Raw genomic sequence first — 25,464 nt, 5'->3', positions numbered from 1 at the left:
TCTCAAAAGCTCGGCTGATGAATTCTATATGGGCATCCTACTTGGTGGCTCCTGGGGGCTCCCCAGCTACTAGGTCTGGCCTGGGAGCTGAGAGTCAGGGATGGGAGTTCAAGGAATTTCTGGGGCTGATGGCGGGCGGGGGGCTCTGGATTGGTTGGCAAAGTCTACGATGCTCGTTGGGACCCATCAGTTGGCGTTTGGGCTTCTAGGATGGGGGAGGGGACTGGGAGAGCCTATCCTGACCATCCTGGGCCCAACCACTGTGAGAAGCTCCCAGGGGCCCCAAACAAGCTCCCACTCCCAGCTCAGCTGAGAGTTGCCCCCTGTGCCCAGCTGACCTGACTCCCAGCCCTGCCTGGCTTCCCAGCTCTACCTGGGGATGGGGCCGATGGCCCAGGTGTCCCCAGCCCCTCCCGACCATCCCCAGAGTACAAGCCATCCCTTCACGGGGCGGGTCATAACATGTGGACTCTGCCCAGCATGCAAAGGCAGGCGAGCCTGGAGCAGCTTCCGGGGGCTCAGGGTAGAGCGGGGGAGCCTGCCACCATGCAGGAGAAGCAAGGGGTCTCGCAGGGGGACGCGTGCAGAGAGCATGCTGCCCTTCTTGGAGCAGAGGAAGGAGACACATGGGGGAAGTAGGGGTGGAGATGAGAGAGGTCCAGGGGGTGGGGGCAGGGGAAGGTACTTGTATGCCCTCATCCACCCCTCCGTCGTCTTCTTGGTTCTGCATCAAGTCCTTCAAGTGCTCGCAGAACTTCTGGAGACTTCCCTCTTCCTAGCTTCCATCTTTCCATCCACAGCCCAGGAAGGAGCAGCTGTGCTCTCCTCCAAGCATGCCCCGTGCGCCCTGGTTCAAGGGTGATGGGGTGGGACGCAGGCCCGGGAAGGCTTGTCACGCTCAGGAAGACACGAGAACCAGCCATTGAAGGGTCCAGAGAAATCCTAGCATCTGCAGACCACACCTCCGCAGACCTTGCCCCTGCGCCCCAGATCCCGTAACCACCTGCCTACTTGACTTCCTCCGGGGTGCCCTTAAAGGCACCTCAAACTCTGTGTCTACATCTGTGCTCTTCCCCCAACCTAGTCCTCTTCTGGTATTCCCTAACTTCTGTCTCCCAGTTCAAGCCAGACTCAGATCCTTCCAGGTATCTTTCTCCCCCAGCCCAGACCCAACCCATCCCCAGGTCCTGGAAAAGCCCCTGCTTAGGTGGCCAGTCCCCTCTCGAGGGGATCCTGGTGCTCCCTCGTGGCCTCAGCCATCTTGTCTAATCACACTTCCGTAGCTGCACCTGCTCCAAATCCTCTCAGGCTTCCACAAGGTCCCAAGGGCTTATCCCCTCCTAACGTTTTCACTTTCCCTGGGTCAGCCTTCCTTCACTCTCTTTGCTCCCACACCCCCTCACTGGGAGACCCAGACACCTGCAGGATTCCTCTTGCCACCGGACCTTTGCACATGCTGTTCTGGGCCTTGAACGCTCTTCTCCCCACTCTTCTTTTGTTAACAACGCTTATCCTTTAGTTCATAACACAGTTGTAATTTCAGGTGGGTTTGAGAGTGGTTATTTGATCAATGCCTGGCTTCCTCACTTTGGCTTTAGGCGAGAGGGTGGCAGTGATGGTGTCCCCTTCAACCCACTTCCGCTTGCGGCACCACATTCAGAATCACGAAATGTCTGGGGGATGAGCGCACGTGGTGTTGCTAGCATGGGAGGGATCCTGGTACGGGAGGGGGGGCGTCCTTCAAAGGGGCGCAGAGTTGGTGGGGATGAGGCAGGGGAAGATAGAATTTACGAGAATAAGAAGTGTGCAAGGAGCAAGGAGTGTGCAAGTATGCAAAGAGGAAGGGAGGGAGAGCGATGGAGATGGTGCGTGCTGGGGCAGGAGCGTGGGTGTGCAGGGAGGAACAGAGAGGGACAGGTATGCATGGATATGTTTGGAGCGGAGAGGAGAGAGAGGAAGAGCACCCAAACAAGAGAGTAAGGGGGAGTGTGGGTGTCGGAAAGGGGGGCGGGCACATGGGTTCAGCGATGGTGTGCATGACCTCCTCCTTGGACTTGGAAATTGACGTCTTAGCCAGTCAGACCCACAGGCCTGGAGTGGGGTGAGTTAGCCCAGTGCCTGGGCTCCGTGAAGCTGAACAGGAGACAGGGGCGATGAGTGGCTGGCTGAGGGCTCCGAGTGTAGGGAAGCGGGTAAGGGATGGGGTGGGAGACCCAGCCAGCTGACTAGTCTTGCGGGAGGTGTTACACAGGGCAAACCCAGTCTTCTCTTGGCAAAAGCTGTAAACCAACCCATGAAGAAAACCCCAATTCAGAACCCCATAAAAACAATGAGAAGGGGGGTGGCAGGGGAGGGAGGGAAGGAGGGGCTGTTGGAATGAGGAGGGAGTGGGAGTGGGCTGGGGAGACAGACAGAGAGATGGGGTAGGGGGGCTGGGGAGGAGCATCAGGCAACCCAAGTCCAAAGCCCAGGGCAGGACATGCAGTGCTGACGCGAGAAGATGCGTTCACAGTTAATGTAAGGCATTTAGACTTCAGAAAGAAGTAAGACCAACCGGATTCTAGATGCAGATGTTGAAGATGGAGGGGGAGCGGGCGGGCGGGGGCAGTTGGGAGGCGTGTTCAGCGTTTTTTAGGTTGATTTGTAACCAGTGCCAAAAAACCAATGGGTTTCGGTTCCCGGGCGGGGAGTGGGGGTGGTGGGTTGGGAGATAGTCATTGGTGTATGAACACACAGACCACGTCATGGATGAACAAATGAATTTCATAGTGCATTTTGATTGGATGAGTTTTTCAGACGGCGTTGTGCCAATATACAGTTTAAAGAGCAGGCATGAAAAGAGACAAGACAAGAAACACAGTCATTATCCATTGAACGCAGGGCAAACCCACGTCACCCGGCCACTTGGGGGCGGCAGCTGAGGCCCAGGGGGTCCCCGGAGCCCTCTCCCTCCCAAACCGTGGGGACTTGGCCTCGCGAGGGTCTGGCTCTTCCTGCCTCAGCCTGAGCTGAGCTCTGGCTTGACCTAGCGGGCTTACCTGGGAGGCAGAAAGGGGAGGCTGTGGGCTCCTTGCCCCGCAGGTTGGGAAAATTAACATCCTAAAAGTGTCCACACACCCACCCTCTATCTTTCCCCTCCAGATGATTCTAATTCAGGGCCCCAGGGAGATGGGGCCAGGGAGGTGGTTGGCCCAAACCCCAAATACCGCAGACCCAAATACCTTCACGGTAATAATAGCAGTAATAGTAACCACCATTTGGAAGCAATCTATTTCCTGGCAGGTTCTGTGCCAAACCCTTCACGTGGATTGCTCACACCTGTTGAAAGCGGCCGACTCCCTCCCTAGATGATAGATCATGAGTCCCCTGGGGGCGGGACAGGCATTCTTGTCTGTTTTCGCTTTGTCTGTTCCGGGCACTTACAGCAATGGCTGGGATGCAGCAGGCGCTCAGTGAATGCCTACTGAATGCATGGGGGAACGTGGACCTTGCAGGGACCCAGTGAGGTTAACTGCAACCACTGGACCCATTCTACGTGAGAGGAGGCGATGCAAGCCAGTGGAAGTGAACAGCTTGTAGGGAGGGGTGTCTGATCACTGTACTAGTCCTGATGTTCTTGAATTGGGGGCCCGGTGCCTCACCCTCCTGTCCTTCCCTAACCTGCCAGCCTGGAGGATGGGCCATTGGGGTCCAGCCTGATGGATCTTTTATTGGTGCCTGGAGGTTTCAACTAACTTTCTCCACTTGCGCGGCTGGGGTGCTGGGCCACCCTTCCGACCACTCAACCCAGAGGGCCACTGGTTCAAAACTGTCGTGTGCTCAGCTGGATGGTGAGATATTGTGACTGCCAACGGGAGCTCTGGATCCCTTAGAAACTCAAGACAGCGATGAGGCCCTCCAGGTCCTTGGCTCCTGCAGGTGGACCCTCCTCATTCCGGCTTCAGCACCTGGGCAGGTAACATCTCCCCATGGTGGCCGCGTGCTGGGCACTTTGTCATCCTGTTCTGCCTCCCTCGCCTCCTTTCTGTGAGTGGTCTCTCTTTTCTGATCCCTTCAGCTGAATCCTCCAAGGGAGTTCTTTGCTGTCCTGACCCCCTGACCTGTACCACAGGCTAATTCACGTGAACTGTTTGGCACAGCACCTGTCGTGCATCTGAGTGGGCCGTTCTCGCCAGCCATTATATTTATTGCTATTATGATGAGGTTGATGCGCCCCGCCCTGCCCTTGGCTCCAACAGTCTTTGCCCTTTTGCTCTCCCTGTGAGGATCTCCTGCCCTCCCCCTAGTCTCCTGAGGGCTCCCAAGCCTGTGCTCACTCGCAAATGGCCAAGGAAGGGGTCTGAGATACGAGCTCTGGGGCCCTGAGTCTTTCAGATGAGGGGGAAGGACGAGCTTGTGGGGCCACCGCAGAGATCCCCAGAGACCCCCGCAAGTCACAAGTCTCCCAAGCCTGGGGATGGAAGAGGGTGGACATCCTGGGAACCTTCCTAAGGTCCTGGCAGTGGTGTCCCCTGTTGGCTCAATGGCCACGGCTCCCTCCGGAACCTCCCCCCACGAACCAGAAGGTGGTTAGTTCAACCAGAATGGACTTGAAGCTGGTTTTTTCTGGGTCCCAAGACTGTGTGGTGTTTGGGGGCAGGGCTCAGCCTTAGGGTCTTATAATTGTCCCAATGCACTCATCCATATTATATATTCATAAATCAACAGCCAAGAGGCAGGGAAGTTCACGCTGCAGAACTGGCCCCAGAACTGTGGCTTTGGGCTCCCCCGTCTCCCTAAGTTGCCCTCCTGAGGGGCTGCCCTTGTCCCTGGGGTCCCCAATTCTCCCTCTTTGGTCACGGTCAAGTGCTGGCCCCAGTTAGCTGTGGCTCTTGGGACCGCTGCTTCTGGAAGATTCCCCCATTCTCCACCCAGCCAGGAGTTACCCAGAGAGAAGCTGGTGGGAAACTTACCCCAAACTCCGTCACGAGGATGTCGGTGATGCTGCCCAGAACAGTCACAAAGTCGAAGATGTTCCAGGCATCGCGGAAATAATTCTAGAATGGGGACCCACAAGACAGGGATGCCAACGCAGGGCTCCACGCCCAGCTGCCACGACCAGCCCCGGGGTGCATTAGGGGAACAGCTGCCGATCATCCCGAGTGCCCACAGCATTTATGGTCATTCAAATGGCAAAATGCTGTGTGGGCTGCTCAGTATCATCTCCTCTGAGCTCCCCCTCCCTGGGACTAAACAGCTCTCCTGGCCCCAGAGAGGGGTCTCTGCAGCCTGAGTCAGCTCTGCTAGAGAGAGGGCTACCCTGTGGGCTTGCCTGTCCCTCTGACATGTAGCTCCCTGACACCCCAGATGCTTTATAAATGATGTCACTGGGATCCTCACGTAGACCCTCGGAGAAAAGGATTATCAACCATTTTTTACAAGGCGGCTGAAGCTGAGTGAGGCCACTCGCCCATCTGAGGCAAACAGCACAAATGTGAAGAATCAGGATTTGAACCCAGGCCTGGGTGAGTCCAGAGTTTGTGTTCAAGACCCCACTCGTTATAGCACGCTCGCTAAGAGTGGGTTGTGGGTTCATATCCCTGCTTTGCTACCATCGTGCTGTGCGGCTGTGGGCCAGTGACTTAACCTCTCTGTTCTTCCACTACCTAATCTGAAAAAGAGATAGTAACAAGCACAAAGGCCTTCTGGCACACCGCAGGCTTCACTTCCTGGTCCCCCTCGTGGTTCTGTGGGGCCACGTGTCTCATTATAGCCAATGGGTTTTGAGCAGAGATGGTATGAACCACCTCCTGGCCAGTGTCGGGCTCACCAAACTCTTTTAACCCTGGGCTTGGTGACTGTCCATGTTCCAGGTGGTGGCTGCTCTGTGGGCCTGGGTCCCTGTGTAACTATGAGGCAAAGAGCCTCCTCCCTTTGAATGTCAACAAAACATTTGTTGACCGAAGGGATTTAGATGTGGGGGTTGTTTCCGCACGTAAACTTGATCTATCCTGACTGGCACAGCCCGGGCAGGGTGCTGGCTTGATCGGGTCACACAGGGACAGCACACTGCTGTGAAAATGATGAAATGTTTCCCACGGTTTGAGCTCACACTGAGCAGCACCTTTGTCTGAATCCAAGGGTCTGGTTGAAACAGACAGCCCTGCTCTCAAGGCTCAGGGCGACCCACATGACACGTAGGCCTTTCCAGCATACTACAAAGCAGAGGCCAACAATGGGCTCGGGTCCCATACTGAGGGATCCGTTCCTTCTCTGAGTGTCTGACCCTGTGGCAGCCCTCTGCCTCAGAGAGAAGAACCCCGGCTTTGGAGCTGCGCTTTCCAAGATCAAATTCTTTCAGCCTGAGTTAAATGTCGTCGGAGTTGGACTGGTTGGACCTTAGAGCCCCCTCCTGGAAGCCAGGGGTATAACAGCAATCAAATCAGGCATGTGAATGCGAGCGTGAAGTTTGGTTATACAGTAGGTGCTCAATGAATGGACGCTATTGAATACTCAGCTGAAAGGAATTCAGGTTTTACAGGCCCTTTTGGTGTTTTCATAGATGCTGCCAGGGCCCTGACCACCTCCCCTCATATTGTGACTACACGTCTTCAGTTACTCTGCCCAGGGGCATCCTTTTTGGATGGGAAATTAAAATTCTCTTTGTGGGAAATTAAAAGCTCCCCAGGGAGCAGCCCTTGACTCTGACTGATGGGCACTGGGGGATAACTACCCCAGCTCTCTCCTCCCCTCAAGTGAAAGAACTGTGACGTATGTGCTCTCTGCTGCCTCCTGTTGACCCTCAATGGAGCTGGGTCCCATAATGCCCCCTGTACTGGCTGTCTTCTGGCTTCTGCCTCACTCCCCACCCCCCACGCTGAACTTCCTGGGCTTTTCAGGTAAATTCCTTGCACTCACTCCTTATCTCAAGCTCTGTTCTGGGGAGTCTCAGTGAAGGCAGCTTTCTAGGTGTCTGGCCACAGGCCTCAAGCCCCTGGACTAGGAAGCTCCCCCCATCGCCTAAATTGCACATGGTGAACTTGGGGCTTCATCTACACTGGTGAGAGAGGCTCCACCCCCATGGGATGGTCAGGGGTGGAGGAGGTAGAAGCCCAGCCCTCGGGCAGAACCACTTTCATTACCAAAAGATGGACTGGGGATTCAGAAATTGCACAGCACAGCTGCATCGTGCAGGTCCTGTGCCTGAGCCCACACCACGCTCCCCTCAGCCCTGGGAGGCTGGCATACAGCATTCCTATTTCTAGAGTTGCCTTGCTTGAGGCCAGGTAGCTAGAAAGAAGCTGGGGCAGGATTTGCACCCAGATGCGGGCACGCCAGAGCCCAATCCCCATCCCCCATGCATGTCCCGCCATCCATCCTGGTGGCAACCCCGGGACCCCAATGCTGAGTTGGTGCCACTGCTCAGGATGGAGGGTACCTCCCCTGCCTGCCTGGTGTTCAGCACAGGACCTGATAGCCCAGGCTGTCTCTTGGACTCGGCTGGGCTATTTGTTAAAGATACAGATTCCAGGGGTGCCTGGATGGCTCAGTGGGTTAAGCCTCTGCCTTCAGCTCAGGTCATGATCTCAGGGTCCTGGGATGGAGCCCTGCATGGGGCTCTCTGCTCATTAGGGAGCCCTCTTCCCCCTCCCTCTCTGTCTGCCTCTCTGCCTGCTTGTGATCTCTGTCTGTCAAATAAATAAATAAAATCTTAAAAAAATACAGATTCTGGGACCCCCACCTGACCAAGGGAATCTGAACTTCTGGTGTTGGCTCGGGGGCACCATTCAATTTTAAGAAATCTCCCCAAGCGGTCCTAATAGGTAAGAGGGTCGGGAGCCTCTGCCTTGGAGGAGAAGGGGTGGGGGTGACAAGGCTTCCTGTGACCCTTCCTGGCATTTACGGGACACTCCATGCCAGGATTCACCCTCGTTTTATCCAGACACACTTAATCTGTGCTGGGGTTTGCACGGGCTCTTTTGAGGAAGGGGAAGAGGACGGGCCCTTGCGATGGTGGGTGTGTGTGTGACACAGCCGAGATGTGATCTGAATTGAGGGCTCTCTGGTCCCAACAATGACACTCTTTGCTGTCTCAGGAAGCCATGGTGAGGAGCCAGCCTCCACCCCACTGAGAGCCTGGCTGTGGCCACCGACTGTAGACCATTCTCCTCTCCTCAGGGAGGTGGACTCAGCGGCTGGTGGGGAGGAAGCCATCTTGTATCGAGTCTGAACTCGGCCACTCACACAACCCACCAATTCAGGCTTTCTCCACTTTTTTTTTTTTTTTTGGCTCTGAACCTCCTTGGCTGGGAAGACCTTCTTAGAGGAAGCTTTGTAAATGCATAAAACAAAATACCCAGGATGGCAAGGGCCCCTGTTATCTTTAAAATACGCTGATCACAGTATTTTTTTTTCACTGATCTAATTAATTAATACACTTCTTTGTTAACACTCTACATAACTTCTAACTATAGGTTTGAGAGGCATCAGCATCTGAAGTGAGGGTGAACATAAAAGAAATTTGGAGGTGCCTGTGATCTCTTATCACGCCCCAAGAAAACATCTGATTTTTTATTGGGAACCCAGGCTGCACTGAGGGTAACATGGCAGGGGGCTGTCTGCCTTCAAGATGGAAGGAAATGTGAAAGTCCGATTAGTGGCTTGTGGAAAATAAAGATGTGGTATTTCCCCCCCCCGTCTGATTTCACACACACTCCCCACACTGATCAATGGGCCTCTGGCTAAGACCTCCTGTATTAGTGGGAGATGAAGGCAAGCTAGTGGGGCCCCGACTGCATTTAAAAAAGAAAGGCAGGGGTGTGTGCGCCTGGGTGGCTTGGTAGGTTAAGCCTCTGCCTTCGGCTCAGGTCATGATCTTGGGATCCTGGGATCGAGCCCCGCATCGGGCTCTCTGCTCTGCAGGGAGCCTGCTTCCCCCTCCCCTCTGCCTGCCTCTCTACCTATTTGTGATTTCTGTCTTTCTGTCAAATAAATAAATAAAATCTTTAAAAAAAAAAAAAAAAAAGAAAGGCCGGGCCATCAGTGGACACACAGCTTAGTGACAGGACACACAACAAGGCACAAATCATCTCTGCTGTGTTTGGATGTCTGCCTGCTGCCTCCCTTGTAAAATGTACGTATTTCTGTGGATTGTGGTTTAGAATGGCTGGAATGCCATGGGCTTGGCCTGTCTGGATCTTGCTTTCCTTAAAGTGCATGGTAATTAGGCCCAGCGCTTTGGATCACTTCGAGGAATGACTGCACCAGGATGCGCAGAGGACCCAAGAACCCTCAAATGTTGGGTCTCGTTGCTGTCACTCGGCAAGCGTGCAAACACCTCCGTGGGGTCTGTGGGCACTGGAGGGATGCTCATGCTACTGGGGTTGGGGGTTGGGGGTCCTGGGGCAGGTGGGGAGACCAACACCCCAGGACCCAGTGCCCCTCTGGACGTCCCCGACAACCCACGGCTCTAGCCCCAAGGCCGTGCTTACCAGAATCCCAAAAGCCATGACTTTCAGCACACATTCCAGAGAGAAGAGGGAGGTGAAGACGATGTTGAATACTCTCAGTGCGTTTTCATAAGCCACCGAGGCCCCATAGAACTGGAGAAGGGAAGAGGAAAGACAGTGGAGTCAGCGGGCAGGGCGGAGGCTGGGGAGGCAGGTGGCTTCGTGACTATCCTGCCCCGGGGCAGGTGGGACTTGGACACTGGGCTTCCCAACATCCTGTGGCGGCGACCCAGGTCCCAGGCAAGCCCTCTGTGGGCTAGGCTAATCTTTTCACAGCAAAACAAGCACTTTCTCAAGTCCTGCCTTAGCATCCCAGATCCTAGGACTGCCTGCCTGATAGCACTCCTGGAGGGACGAAGGAGGACATCTGTAGCATCTTTCTGCAGGACTTTCTGGTTTTTTTTTTTGTTTGTTTGTTTTTTCCCTTCAGATCTCTCTCTCTTTAAATCCTTACCTGTGAACTCCCATAAGATCACTCCCTAGCCCAAGACTTAGAAAACCTCCAGGACCCCCAAATCGTTCCTTGTATGCCTTTCTAGTCAGCAGCCCACCCCAGAGGTAACTTCTTTTTTTTTTTTTTTTAAATATTTTATTTATTTATTTGATAGAGAGAAATCACAAGTAGGCAGAGAGGCAGGCAGAGAGAGAGGAAGGGAAGCAGGCCCCCTGCTGAGCAGAGAGCCTGATGCGGGACTCGATCCCAGGACCCTGAGATCATGACCTGAGCCGAAGGCAGTGGCTTAACCCACTGAGCCACCCAGGCGCCCCCAGAGGTAACTTCTATTCTGACTCCCTCTGAACTCTTCTTGCCCAAACTGTTTAATTAACGTTCAAGTTTATAACCTTGAGCCCTGAGAACCAGGTTACAGGAGACATGGCAGGTAGAGGAAGAGGTTACAGTTCCCCACGAGAAAACCAACGCACCCGGCGGGGGGACCATTTTCCTTCAACTCATCTAGTTTCCTCAAGAAGTCCACAGCACGGGGGACAAAGAGGAAGGGCGAAGATGGAGTTGTAAAAGACAAAAACCAGAGAAAATGGGTAGCCATTTGGATTTTGGCTCAAAAAACAACTCCTGGGGCACGTGGGTGGCGTGGTTGGTTAAGCGTTAGATTCTTGATTTCAGCTCAGGTCACGATCTCAGGGTCGTAAGATCGAGCCCCATGTCAGGCTCTGAGCTCAGTGGGAGTCTGCTTAAGATTCTCTTTCTCCTTCTCCCTCTGCCCTTCCCCACTTCTAAAAAACAAACAAAAACCCAACTCTTGCTGTAAAAGACATTTTGGGGATGTATCTTAGAGAACTGTCACTCATTTTGTTGAGCTTAAGAATATGGAGGAAGGGGCGCCTGGGTGGCTCAGTGGGTTAAGCCTCCCTCTGCCTTTGGCTCAGGTCATGATCTCAGGGTCCTGGGATTGAGCCCCATGTAAAGCTCCCTTCTCAGCGGAGAGCCTGCTTCTTTCCCACTCCCCCTTCTCCTGCTCTCTCTAATAAATAAAATCTTAAAAAAAATTTTATTTATTTATTTGATGGGAATGGGGGCACAAGTAGGCAGAGTGGCAGGCAGAGGGAAAGGGAGAAGCAGGTTCTCCACTAAGCACAGAGCCTGATACGGGGCTTGATCCCAGGACCCTGGGGTCATGACCTGAGCCGAAGGCAGCTGCTTAACTGATGGAGCCACCCAGGTGCCCCTCTAATAAATAAAATCTTAAAAAAAAAATAAGAATAAGTAAGAAAACTTCTTCTTAGAAATACATACTGAAGAATTTAAGGGCAAAATACTGCGGTGTTTGTCATTTAAAATAATTTAAAAAATAGATGAAATGTCCAGAACGGGTAAATCCATAGAAACATAATGCAGATTGGTGGTTGTTGGGGGCTGGGGGAGGGACCCGGGGTAGGGGTGGCTGGTCATGAGGATGAGGGGGGTCCCTTTTTGAGGCAATGAAAATGTTCTGGAAGTAGGGAGAGGGGACGGTTGCCCAACCTGGTGAATGTACCATTGAACTGCACACTTTGAAATGGTTAATTTTACGTGATGTGAATTTCACCTCAAGAAAACAGAGAAGGTAGATGAAGCAACCTTAGAACTGTGGGCACCTCTGGGTGCTGGAGACTAGGTACTCATGAGAGTGGGGTCTGGGGACTCGCGGCCCCAGTATCCTGGGGGATCCTGACTTGGAATGTCAGGATCCCAGCCCGATTCTGCTGAGCCGAATTCTGCATGTTAATGAGACCTCCAGATGATCCGTGAACACACGGCAGCCTGAGAAGCGCTGTGCTATACTATTCTTTTCTCTTTGAAACTGCTCATGATTCTAACAATGAAAACATAAAAGAACTTGCTTATGGGGAAGCGTTTCAAGCAAAAATAGGCACTGCTTTTTTGCCAATCCAAAAATGAATAGCTTAAACATCGAGTGTTTTTGAAGTGTCAAGAGATGTGCTCGTGTCTTTGCCTCAATGTCCTCATTCAATCTTTGTCCCCACCCGGGGACGGGAGGAGCGTGCTATTATGGTCATCCCCATTTTATTGACAGGGAAACTGAGGCCCGAGCATTGCTGGTCCCTTGTGCAAAGTTAAATGCTGAGATAAATGGCAGAGCTGGGCTTATATCCGGCCCTTTGGTTTCCAAACCACAGGGTGAGACGTTCTGACTTTTCACCCTGAAGAGGCTCTGTGGCCCCAAGAGTTGCGAGGTCCTTGCCTGCCCCTCCTTCCTCAGTTTAGCCACAGGACATTTATAAAGGGCCTCCTGTGCCCTTAAGGGCAAGGATTCCTTGAACCCCAGGAATTCAGGGGTGACTGGGACTTGCCTGGGCCCTCGGAGCTCACAGGCTGGTGGGGGAGCGTGCCGGGCAACCCGACGCTGATATGATATGGCTCATGGGATCACTGGTGCTTGCAAAGACAGGTGCCTCGTGCAGTCATGGGAGGTCGGGAATGGCTTCCTGGAGATGCAGGTGGAAGGAGCTGGCCAGCCGAGGGGTGGGAACTGTGTGTCCGGCAGAGGGAACAGCCGGAACAGAGGCTCTGCAGTGGTGACGGAGTGTGGTCTGCCTGGGAAACTTGGGGCACATGGCCCCAGGGGGCCAGAGGAGGGCGGGTGTGAGGGGCGGGCACGCATGGGGCTTACGCAGGCTGGGGGCTCACCTTCATCATGAGCACGATGGTGTTGAGAGCGATCATGGCCATGATGGTGTACTCGAAGGGTGGGGACACCACGAACTGCCACATTCGGTACTGGAAACTCTGCTTGTTCTGGGGCATGTGTCGGGTCAGCGGTTTGGCACTGATGGCGAAGTCGATGCAGGCTCTCTGCAGGAGAGAGGCCGGTGGTGTGAGGGCCGGGGGTAGGAGAGCACCCCCCATCTCCCTGGCCACGGCTCTCGGGCACATCTGCTCGAGCCTGTCCCTAGCCGGGATTCCCCACTCCCAGAAGCCCTTCACCAGACCACTTTCTTTTGCCAGCAGCTGCGGCTCCTTGAGAAGTCATGGTCTGCCTGATCTTGCGCTAACATGCCCCTTGTGACCTCCCCGAATCCCCGCAGCAAACACGGGAAGTGGGTACTCTCGATAACCCTACTTTGCAGGGGAGGAAAAGAGAAACTCAGAGAGGTTAAGCCCCTTGCCTGACGCGGCACAGCTGCCAAGTGGGCCAAACCTGAACCTGAACCAGAGTCTGATTTGAAGTCTGACCGTGCTTTCCTACTGAATATTTTGCTTCTTTTCCTCCTTTGCTTTACAGGAAGGAGGAATAATGGCTGCTTAGTCTTAGGGGCCAACAGAGCAGAGGAAGGATGGATTTCAGGTCCTCTTCCTAGCTTGGATGATTCTAGAAGGGCAAAGAGCCAGGTCTGTCCTCTCTGGAGGACTGGATTTTCATTCATAAATATTCACCACCCTGCCCTCAGGGAGATCATACTCCCTCACCCCGCTGATATCAGACATTGATGTGTGACTTGCTCTGGCTAATGAAATGTGGACAGAAGGGACACGTGTCCCTTCGGGGCACAGAGCACAAAAACTGGACCGGGGTTTGCCATTCTCTCTTCTTGATCTGCAGAGACTCAGAGGGTAACCAGAGTAAAGATGACGTGGACCAGAGTCCCCCAAGACATGTGGTGTTAAGCAAGAACTCCATCAATCCCTCTGTGGGTATCTGGCGCCGAGATTCTGGAACGGCAAAGCTATTCCAAACTGACTGATACAGACACCTGCGGTCGGAGTGTCTTCCTCTGGGAACCCCAGGACGGGCTGTCCAGCAGATGGACTTCTGCCTGCAGGATGCTGCTGTGCCCACCCCAGATGCCCCCAAAAGCTGTTTCCTGGGTGTGTGTGTGTGTGTGTGTGTGTGTGTGTGTGTGTATGTGTGTGTGCGCATGTATGTGTGTGCGTGCGCGCATATATGTGTGTGTATGGGGGGGTGTCCTCAATTTTTAAACAAGGGATGCAGGCAGGAAGTAGCACCTCATTTTTCTCCAGGCTGTATTCCTCCATCATCTTGTCCCCCTGCTCCTGGAAGGTGATGATGATCAAGGCCACAAAGATATTGACGAAGAAGAAGGGGAAAACCACGAAGTAGACGACGTAGAAGATGGACATCTCCATGCGGTACCCGGGGCTGGGGCCCTGGTTCTCAAAGGTGGCGTCCACGGAGTGCTTGAGGACTCTGTGAGGGGTGGGGTGGGGAGAGGGGGCAAGTAGGTGGGTCACAGGAATGGAGGGAGATGTTAAGAGAAAACAGCAAAGAAATGAGAGTAGTCATTGTTTTCAGATGCCAATGACTGTGGTGACTTTACAAAGCCAGAAGTCTTCCCACCTCCTTTTGTCTGTGGGGAGGATCAAAAACAGCGTCCGTTACCTTCATCAACGCTTCTGGAAGGTTATTAAGTGCTGGGCATGATTTTATTTATTTTCTCGGCCACCCTCTCAGGGAGGTTACCACTGGCTCCTTTTTGCTCATGAGGAAATTAAGGTTTAACAAATTAAAGTGACCTCATGAAGTTCACCCACTAAGGTCTGGCCAAGTTGGGATGGGAAACCAGGTTGGTGGTGATGGATGGGAGGGTGTATAGGGTCATGGAGACAGATAGGAGTGTGTGTGGGGGCATTGAAGCACAGCTGGTGATCGGAGCCAAGAAGGGGTAGTGGGGATGAACGTGGGTGTGTATGTGCGTAGCTGCTCTGAACGGTTGCACAGATTGTGTACTGCTCAAGGGTTCTGTGCTTAAGGGGTGCCATTCATACTGTAGTCATGATAGATTTGTGTATTTATGATGACAACTTTTGGGCAGGTGGCCATGAAATACCTCATTTGAACAAAACCATTAAGTATATTGCAATGATTTTCTGACAGATGGAAGTGAAGTCTGCTGAGGAAGGGCTGTCTAAAAAATTTTCTCCGAGGTGCCGTATGGGCTAGCACTGGCCCCATGTAAGTGGGTACTGAGTGTGTGTGTGGGTGGGTGGAGAGGCACAGGAGGGCTGGTGTGTTTCCTGAGAGCAGGAGGGAGGGAGGCGAGGACGAAGAGGGTGCACTGGAGTCCACTTGCATTTCTGAGACCTCTGGGAGGAGGGCCAGGACTTGGGTGAGGAGCGTGAGGCACTTGCCTTGGACACAAATTAAGGAGGTGCCAAACCTCTCAGTCATCAGGAGAAATATCATTTTACTGCAATATTTAAGCCAATTATTACAAATGCCAAAAAGACCTATGATGAAAAAAAAAATCAACATTTGAAGTAAAGACAGGTCCAGCCCTGGACTTGCACATGATTCAGCCTCACCCAGGCCCTTGCCCTGTTCTGGGCGAAGAATGATCCTGTGGTCACAGGGACTTGGGAAATGTCATGTCCACACTCCCTGGTCCTGGAGATCTGCACTCACCGGCACAGGAAGGGTTAAGAGATGGGCCAACCTGTGTCTAGGAAGCCTCCCTGCAAATTAGAAGCAATGCCTATTCCACAATCAGAGTCTGGCAGACGAGCTCAGTGAGGGCTGGGTTCCTGTCCCACAGGCCCAGCCACACGTTGCGCAGGCTGGCGTTCCGGTGACAGCCCCTCACGCCCCTAGCGGGGTCTCCACCTTGGGAAGCCAGGAGCCAGCCTCTCCTCAGCCAGGCCTTCCTCAGCACTGGGCTCTCAGATCCTCCCCCGTCCTGCTCCCTAGCCGCCCCCCGCCCCCAGCTCCACCGTGGGGTTCTCTGGTGGGCCACTCACTGTGGCCAGCCTTCTCCCGTGGACACGGTGAAGAGAGTCAGCAGAGCCCACAGCACGTTGTCATAATGGAACTCGTATTTCTTCCACTGTCTGTCCCGTGCCTTCACCTCGTTCTTCTCGTAGAGGAGGTACTTGCCGCTGCCACAGAAAATGGGGGCCATGAGTAAACAGAAGAAGGGGACACTCATCTCCAGCAGTCAGAGAGAGAAGAAAGAGGAATTGGGGACCACCAGCCCCCACTGTGTCCCTCAGCCCAGGCAGCAGCCTCCAACGGGTCTCCCTGACGTCTGTGTGCGTCCACTTGGAGACAAACCCCCACATGAGGCCGGACTCAAAGCCACGAGCCGACTCAGGACCAAGCACTCTCTTGTAACACAAAAACTTCCGGTCCTGCAGGTGGGAGCCTCAGCCTTGGGGGGTTGAGAGCAGGACGAGAGAGAGGCACATCTCTGGGTTCCTCAGGCCGGAGGGGGCGACTGCCGCTCCTTTTCAGGGCAGGACACAAGGCTCAGCCCCAGACATGTGGCCAAGTGTGTGGGGTCCTTCCAATGTCAAGACCCAGCCACCAAAACAAGAGGCTGCCATTCCCTGCCTAGTCAGGACACCGGGCGATGGTAAAATTTACAGGGAGCTTAGTTAAAGGCTTAGCAATTTCTATCACGAGGCTGACCCAAAGATGGGGGCGACTTCTGGTCTACAGTTTCTCCTCCATGACTCCAGAATCTAGAAAATTATGAAAACTAAACACTTCTCTCTTAAGTCAGGGGTGGCAAGTTATGACCCGCAGACCAGATGTGCATCTGTTTCTGTATGGTCCACAAAGTGAGAACGGTTTTCTACCTTTTTCAGTGGTTGAAAACAAATAAAAAGAATGTATTCGTGACAAATTAAATTTGTCCGGCATTCACAATTTTCATTTCTAGAAATAAGAACACAGACATGCCCGTTTGTCCCCGTGTTGTGTGGCTGCTCTGCATTAGGATGGGAACGGACACGGGCTACTGAGGTCAAGCACATAGGATCCGGCCCTAGAGATCAAGCACATAGGATCCGGCTCCTGGCAGACAAAATTTGTCCACTTCTGACCTAATTTGTTTGGCAATAAAACCTGACCCGACTGGACCTGAAGCTCTTCACCCTTGTCATTTGTCCCATTTAGTGCAAACAAGTGGCATGGTTCCCAGAAAACAAACAAACAAACAAACAAACACACAAAAACAAAAAATCGGTTTGATTACAGGGATGCCTTAGACCCAGCTGAGGGTGCGACTGATGTCCTATGTGTAACTCGCACTGTTTGATCTTTCTAAAATCGCAAAACATTTTCACTTTGAAACGCCATCTGCGGGTAAAGGTTTTCCAAAAAGGGAACGTGGACGAATATGAATAGCCCTCAGGCGACAAAGGTGGGGACCGGAGCGATGCACGGCAGATGCAAACACCAAAACCTTTTCTTCCCACTCCAGTCCCAAGCGGGTTGCACCTGGGTCACGTCCAGGGGGTTTCCAAGCCCAGGGGCGCTTCTGGCCCCTCCCCAGCCCTCCCCTGGCCCGCCCCGGCCGGGACACACCGAGGAGAGCAGAGACCCACCGGCAATCTTTCTCGAACTCCTTGGACTCGTCAGTGCAGTGGAAGAACTTGCCCTTGAACAGCTGCACGGCCACCACAGCGAAGATGAACATGAAGAGCATGTAGACGATGAGGATGTTGAAGACGTTCTTGAGCGAGTTCACCACACAGTCGAACACGGCCTGGGGGGCGGGGGGCGGAGAGGAGAGAGGGCATGAGGGGCTGTGGGCTTGCCCGGCTTCTGCCTCCAGCAGCCCGTGGTACCAAACGTGTGGTCCGTTTGTCCACGTTCCATCTCACAGACAAGCCCTTTCCTGTTGATTCCGGGTCCCTGCCTCCCTCTCTTCCTTCTGCCCACTGAGCAGTAGGGGGCGCTCCGGCTTTGGGAGCTGACCTCCCAGACCCATCCTGGGTGAAATGGCATCTTTCCATCATCTCCCAAAGAAGGCAGGGGTTCCTCTCGAAGCCTCTCCCACCCCGTTCTGCTTCTAACCATAGTGGGTCCTAACCACAAGTGGGTAAGGGTCCTCCAGCCCCCTGTAACTACAGGCCAGCTTTCCTGGGGGTGGGGGGCGAAGGGGGGGAAAGAGTGCATAGCTTTCAGGGGGCTTGGGAGGGGGCTGCCACCCAGAAAAGGGTGAAGAACCACAGCACCGAATAGGGCTGGACTGCATCGTACGTGTTTCAGAGCAAGCTTTCCTGCCCAAAGGACTGCCACATATCTGGGAGCACAAGTACCAAAGTCATGGGGGAGGGGCACATCCGGGCGACAAAGGACCTTCCTTTAGGTCCTGCAGGAGCCCAACGCTAAGTGGTGTTGAACTGCATGGTAACAAAGTCATTCACTTTCCACTTTTTCCCTTCAGTCCTTTTGGGTGAAGGAGAAAGACTTGCTTTGTTGCTACTGTGAGCACCTAACCCTGATACTTTTCTTTTTTTAACCTGGGAAGAGCAAGTACCCCTGTCCGAAGCCTTTTTCAGGCAATCTTTCTGCCTAGATCTTAATAACCGTGTCTTTTTGGGGGAATGTATTTAGTTTTACCTTCTGTTAACATTGGGTTCCAATTTGAGAACCTTGGCATAGCATTTCCTTTTAAAACACATTCGTTTAAATTAAAAAAAAAAATGAGGACTTTTCATGAAGTAGGAGATAATACAGGTGGCCTTCAGGTGGAACATCAGTGGAAAAGGTGTGTTTGAATGACTGGGTTGCATTTCCTTTTCTTTTCTCCCGTGTCTCCTGAATGACAAGCTTGGGAAATACTGGTTCATACTATTTTGGAACAGGAGATAATAGAGCCTAGAACAGACTGGTGAAAAGTAAAAAGTTGTGTGGGAGCAGAAACCCAGTTTCTGGCTTCCCACATTATGGTTGTGCCCTATTTTATCCATATGATGTCCTCCTGTGAATTAGGAAAAGGGATCTCCACCTTAAGACATTTCATCTAATGGAAAACTGTCACAATACACAGATTTTGTTAGATCAACTCACTTTACTGCCATCTGCTGGAAAGTTCTAATAATAAATATATCCATATATGACGGATGTGATGTTACCAGCACCGCTTTCAATGTCGTGTCTTTGAGCAGCATGCAACCTGTCCAACTGTACATGGCAACCCAGACAGGCCTCCCACATGCCCCAATCTCACCTTGAGCTTTGGCAACCGCTTGATGGTTTTAAGAGGTCGTAGCACCCGGAGGACTCGGAGGGATTTAATTGTGTTGATGTCCTTTCCTTTGCTATTGCCACTGTGGAGGGATGTTAGGGTACGGAGAGGGGAAGAGAGGGAGCAGAAGTCAGTCTGGGTGGTGGGTGGCCCACAACTCCATGTGACCCCCCCCCCACCCTCTCAGGCCTAAGGGTCTGAGGGGAGCCTGGCACAGTCCTGCCCTTTTTGGGGAAGCGTGGTAAGCATTCCTGCTATGTTTGAGCTCAAGAGCTAATCAACAGATGGCCTTCTGTGGTTCTTGTCTCAGGATTTGTTAAGGTCCTCCACCACTTGGCCTGGCTTGAGTAGCTGCAGGGGTGGCAGGGGGGTGCTCAGACCTAGCAGAGGAGAGCTGGCTGCCCTTGTATGCTGGCTGGGGGTGGTCTTGGTGGGCTCTTCCAACAGGATTCAGGAAGTACTTAATGTGGTCCTCCCCCAGTATTCCCTGAGCCCACATGAAAGGAAAGAACCAGACTTCAGATGCCCATGTTGAACCTCTGCCAGGATCCCTTAGCCCGTTTTTCCAGAGAGCTGCATAGAGGTTTTTTAGTCCGGGGTCTATTGGACTTGAGCCTTTGCCCTATGGCCCCTGCAGATGCTTTCCTACCCTTACCCAGCCATGATGTGGGTCCCCCAAGAGGAGGGCATTGGGTGCAGCCATCAAGGTCTTGTGGTTAACAGAACTCACCATCTACCCAGTCTCCCAAGTCAGAAACCCAAATGTCACATTCAGCTTCCTGTCCTCCATCCCCAGTGGGTTACCTCCATAACATCTCCATCCTCATCCCTGGGCACATCTTATGCTGGACTCTCGTTACCCATTTCCCAGTCCCCCACACCCTCACTCCCTGTCTCTCTCTCCTTTGATCTTTTCTGCACACAGTGGTCAAGTCAATGACCATTTCGCTCGCTCTCTCAGAATCCTTCTGGATCATGTGAATTACTAGAAGTGGAGACTTTGGGCGTGGCATTCAAGGCTCTTGGAAATCTAACCCAACTTACCTTTGCCTTTGCATTCCCATCGACCGTGACACACCCTTTGGTCACAAAAAGCTACACTCTTTGTTCTCCCTCTGCTTTTGCACATACTGTTCCTGCTGCTGGCGATGCCCTTCCTCCACCTCTCCATTCACAGGACCACGCAGCCCCCAAAGCCAAGTTAGATGGTCTTATCTGACAGCCTTCCCTGATTGCCACTGGGTTTTACCGGCCCCTACTGCTGCTCCACAGTCACCTCTGCTTCTGTCTTTGGCTTCAGGCTTTAGACAGACAACCCCTCAAAGGCTCGAATTGTGATTTATTCATCTACGTGTCCATTTTCCCTTTCATCTTGGTTCTTGTCCCAGCCCCCATCATGTGCCTGGCGTGTGGTCTCAGGACGCCCATGAATGGATCTAGATCAGAGTTCTTTGAGGGTCCTGCAGTGAACATCTCTCTCTCTTGTTACCTCGTGGGTCACATGGAGAGCTATCCCAGGGACCCCCACTATGATGTGTCTGGGTATCTGGGCACAAAAACAACCCCCTTTTTTTTTTTTTTTTGCTTTTCCCTTTTTAAAGCCAAGGTCATCATTGTTATCTCAAGGCCGTGCCCCTGAAGTGACACATGTCAAGAGAGTCACTGAGGTAATGTGAGGCAGAACAGGGACACAATGAAATAAATAGACCGCACAGGGAAACCAGTGATTTCTTCTTCAAAAATGTTTTAGGCCTTTTGCTTTGGTAAGAGTGGAAGGTCTCCAAGATGTGCTAGGAGGTCTGTAATGTTTCCCTAACACTCACTAATTTCTCTGGAATTCCTAGAAGTCAGCTTGAATGTGACAAGTCACATTGTCACTGTTTCATGCCTGTGGGATTCACATTTCCAGCCTCCGTCTGAGGTTAACAATACTGGTTGTAACGGGATGATCTAGTTTCCCAGCAAAAACTGAAGCACAGTTTAGACTACGTGTTGGTGGAAAAAATGTCAAGCAGGTGGACGTCTAGGTTGTATGTGGAACCGGCTACAATCGAAGTGCTGAATGGCTGACATTTGGAAGCATGACTCCCGTGGGCATATCCACTCTCTGAAAAGGACTCCCTGGCCTCCCCACTGCGGGGCCCTCTCCCCCACGAGGTACTTTGGCCTCAGGTGAGGCTGAGAAACAGTCTTGTTTATTGAGGCAGTGAGGAGTGTCCCTGGCAGTTTGGGTTCTGAGCATGCAGGAATGGCTGGCTCAAGGCGCGCTCACAGAAACAACCCGACTTCGAACCGGCTTTGCTGAAAGTGTAGATGCTCCATGGGAGGCCAATTTCTCCTTTTAGAGCCCAAGTCCTGGTTGTGTGGCTTGTCCTATCTCGGGGTCTGGACACGCTTACCACTCTAGGAACCGCCCCACCACGTTTGTCTGCCTTGTTGAAATCACACCTTGCAGAGGCCCTGCTTCCCCATGTCCTTTCTATTCTCTGCCAAGAACTGGACTCATGGTGGGTCATGGTGGGAGGCAGTGGCCAAGACCCCTTAGGGATCCTCCTCCCCGCAGAGAGACTGAGGGCGGGCTCTGGTCACTGCAAGCAACGGACGGCAGCAAAAACAGAAGGCCGTGGAAACAGGCCCAGAACCAACACAGCTGCACCAGGGCATGGAGAACGAGAGACAAAATGAGAGAGAGAGAGAGAGAGAAAGAGAGAGAGAGAGAGAGAGAGAGAGAGAGAAAACTTTACCGTGTACTGCTCCTGGTGAGGTGGCATCGGAAGGAGAGACAGATCGTAAGCGGCCTCAGAAGAAAGAACACAGAACACACACATACACACGCACACACACCTGAGCGCCCCCTGCCCTACCCGGGCACCAGGAGGGGCAGCCTCAGGCTTGTGGCTCTGGCCGACATCCAGCCTTCCATCTGGAAGCCCCCCGTTCAGTCCCCTGCCCTTGGCAGGCTCCCGGCACTGCCCAACAACACCAAGAAAGCCAAATTTCCAAGTAGCAGGACAGCCAGAAAGTTGTCAATGACCAAAGGCAAATTCACCACTGAAGGTCACTGCCAAGAGCTGGAGAAACCCCTTTTCTCCAGAGGTTCTGGGGCTGGAAGGTCTTAGAATGGCTTGGAAATTGTGAGCTTTGGAGTCGGGCGGGGGGCACTGGGGTTTGAATCCCAGCTCTGCCCCTAATTATCGTCCTCATCTGCAAAACAGACCTTGGGGATTCTGATGCTTGATACATGGTAGCTACGGCCTTGACTTTACTCCCTAAGTTAGGAAGGAGAGGGAGGTCAGCAAAGAGTTCCAATTTGGGGTGTAGTTAGACACAGGTCTTGGGGGTCCTGAGCCGAAGCTCTTGGCATCTGACTCAGCCCCCGCACTTATCTTTGGAATCAGGCTTGGTCTCATGACAATGCTCCAACCATGGCTGGAGGTCAAGGCCAGAGGAACTTGAATGTCATCAGAAACTCTTCTACCATAGGGGCACCTGGGTGGCTCAGTAGGTTAAGCTTCTGCCTTTGGTTCAGGTCATGATCTCAGGGTCCTGGGATCGAGTCCCACATCAGGCTCTCTGCTTGGCAGGGAGCCTGCCTCCTCCTCTCTCTGTCTGCCTCTCTGCCTACTTGTGATCTCTCTCTCTGTCAAATAAATAAATAAAATCTTAAAAAAAAAAAAAAGAAATTCTTTTACCAGGCGGGTACTCTGTGGAACTTCCTGTCTGTTGCCTCTTTCAAAGCTAGTGACTTACCTTCCTTCCTTCTTTCCATTTAACATTTTATTCAAAGTTAGTGGTATTTCTAAATGCAGAGTGGTTTAAATGTCTACAGATATTCCTGCTGGATTTTTCCTGCCCCCCCCTCCCAACCTTTTGATTTCATCTTCCAGGTTCTCAAAGCTCAAGGTATCTAGGACTTATCATATACATGGAATCGTGTAGATTCTCCTCGGTGGATTATTATAGATCTTTCAATGACAGTGATTTCTGCCTGACCTCCTGACTTTAAGTGTAAAATGTGAGCCTTCTGGATGTCACTATGTTTGCCTGTGGCACCATCATGCCTGTTTTCCAGATGAGGAAGCTGAGGCCCAGAGAGGGAGAGTGACTTGCCCAAGGTCACACAGCTTGGAAGAGGCAGACTGAGATTCAAAGCCCGGTTCGTGTATCTTGCACTCAAGTCTTCTTTTCCATTTTGTCACACACAAGAAAAATCATGTCTTCAGTGCAGGGGCTGGGTTGAGGATGGGATTAAAAATGCGGCAGCCCGAGGGCTCCTTCTTTGGCTTCCTGGCAGTTCGGCTCCTGAGCATGCAAGAGAAGCTTGATCAAGGCGTTCTGCCAGCTGTGCTGGCCTGCCTTGAGGGAGGAGTGGCAGCACCAGATGGACTCTTGGCAGTGAGGGCAGGATCACGATCTGCCAGCTGCTGAGACATGTCACTTGGCCACCCCGATGCATGGGCACAGAGCATGAGATCACGTGTGACGGCTCATGAGATGGTGTGTTAATGGTGGTCGCGTGAACACGGCACACAGTCGGTGGAAGGAGCAGGACACACACACACACACACACACACACACACACACAGATTCGGGTGAGGTGCAGGAGGGGTGGAAACTATCAGCAGAGCTTCAACACATCCCTTGGAGAACCACAGGGATAGTTTTCCTACATCTGAGACGGGGCCACGATCACAGCAGAATCCTTGCCTCCTCCCCAAAAGGCCAGACCAGCAAGATTCCTTTCAACGAAGAAAGGAGCAGCCTTGTGCCCCCTTCCCCAGGCTTTCGAGGAACCTGGTGGCTAAGCGGTCAAGTGTCCTTCTGTTGATTTGTGAAAGCTTCCACGTTCACAGCTGTGAGATGGGCAGCACCCTGGAATCTGTCGGTTGAGCCCCACCTTAGCGATCCTGCCAGACTCACCTCTGGGCCTCAGTTTCCTCCTCTACAGAATGGGAACAGTGAGACAACTTCCCACAGGAGGTTGCCGGGGGGATTAATTATATGGAGTTTGTGATGGACTATCCAGTCAAATTTTTTGGCTTTATGGGGAAACTGAGGCACAGAATGGCGACGGGACATGCATATAAGAGACAAACTTGTAGACTTGCAGGAGGCTCTTTCTAAAGCAATAAGACTAATTAACACCTCTCGGGGGTCTCAGCCTTGTCTGTGAGGAGATGGGCACTGGACTGATAAATTGAGCTAAAAGACCAGAAAGGAAAGAAGCAAAGGACTCTGGGGTCGGGCTCTCAGGCTGAGACCCTCAGAGACTTCCCACTCCTACCAATGTGATATCCATGTAGTAACAAGAAAAGATAGTAAGAAAGTCCTCATAGGGCGAGAAATGTTCTCAGGCAAAAGAGGCCAGAAACCTGCAGCCAGGGGCAGGATTCTGAGACCTTGCTGAGGAGACCTCCTGAGGACTCCTGCTTTGGATTTTGGGCAGATATAGCCCTGGGCATGCAGGAGTGGCTTGATCAAGGTGCCTGGCCAACTGTGCCAGGCCTGCAACCCTGCCTTGAAAGAGAGGTGGCAGCACCAGATGGATTCCTTGCAGCAAGGTAGGGGGGGTCTTGGCAGGGGGGTCTCAGGGTCTACCTCTCCTATCCCCATGACCATCACACAACGGGACTCGCATGGATGTCAGCTCTCCCAAAACCCCTTGAGAGCTGCCAGCACTTGTCAGGATCCCACTGGAAAAATTTCACACCTCCAGTTCCTGCATGATCTATAAGCCCATTGAGGCTTAGAGGATGTCCTCAAATCCCAGTCTGGACCTTTTCCTTGCATATGAATTAAAAAAAAATACAAAATGGGGATTTTCAAGGTCATGGGTTGGCTGGCTTTATGCCTGTAGCAACTTCATAGAAGCAGTTTAAAAGATTGACTACAAATATGCTGCCAGATTTCTGTGAGTTGTAGGCTCATTTTGAATGCCCTTGTATAATTTCATATATAAAATGAAAATTCAAAAAAAAATCAGCTCCCTCTAGCAGATTCTTTTGCAACACAAAGAATCATACTGCTGATTGATTTTTGGTGGAAAAATAATTTTGATTTTGCAAATTGTTTGCTTAAAGTAGAGCCCAATTATAGCTCCAGGGATCCTAGAAACAGCATATTGTCAACTATAGCTTATTATGGTGAAAGTTCTCTGGTTGAAAGTCCCACGTCTTTGGAAGACCACCCATTCCCCAAATTGTGAGGTCAAATTGGGGGATGGAGGCGAGGCAGGGCAACTGTGGAGTCCCCCTCCTTCTTACTGAAGCATGTTGGCTCTGACAGAGGTCTGGGAGGAAAGTGCCAAGGCCAAGGGTGAGCTGATGGGCCCCTGTCATCAATTCTTTTGTTCTATACCCAGTGGTGGCCATGGAGAGCAAAACTCCCCACCCCAGGCAGAGCTGGCAAAGGAGTGGTTGTGTGTGGACAGATGGATGTGGCTGACAGGGTCCGCCTTGACCTATCATCTCCCGAGCTCTAGGAGACTTGATGGCTGCTGGGAGGAAATCACCCTGGAAGG

The 25,464-nt window shown here is 52.4% G+C and overlaps 1 protein-coding gene across 10 annotated transcripts in view; it reads right to left on the bottom strand.

Moving 5' to 3' along the window:
• CACNA1A (calcium voltage-gated channel subunit alpha1 A) overlaps positions 1 to 25,464 on the bottom strand; it is a 285,358-nt gene that overhangs the window by 29,056 nt on the left and 230,838 nt on the right. For all 10 annotated transcript variants that reach the window (XM_082729516.1, XM_082729517.1, XM_082729519.1 and 7 more), the window contains 7 exons: positions 18,927 to 19,026; positions 17,296 to 17,456; positions 15,706 to 15,843; positions 13,957 to 14,158; positions 12,640 to 12,804; positions 9,471 to 9,581; positions 4,953 to 5,036 (listed from right to left, as the gene is read on the bottom strand). In XM_082729516.1, coding sequence (XP_082585642.1) covers positions 4,953 to 5,036; positions 9,471 to 9,581; positions 12,640 to 12,804; positions 13,957 to 14,158; positions 15,706 to 15,843; positions 17,296 to 17,456; positions 18,927 to 19,026 — 961 coding nt within the window. The remainder of the gene's footprint in view (positions 1 to 4,952; positions 5,037 to 9,470; positions 9,582 to 12,639; positions 12,805 to 13,956; positions 14,159 to 15,705; positions 15,844 to 17,295; positions 17,457 to 18,926; positions 19,027 to 25,464) is intronic.

The sequence above is a fragment of the Mustela nivalis genome, assembly GCF_964662115.1.
Source record: "Mustela nivalis genome assembly, chromosome: 1".
Taxonomy (NCBI): domain Eukaryota; kingdom Metazoa; phylum Chordata; class Mammalia; order Carnivora; family Mustelidae; genus Mustela; species Mustela nivalis.
Note: the sequence above shows the minus strand (reverse complement) of the source record. Positions and strands in the feature narration are given on the sequence as shown.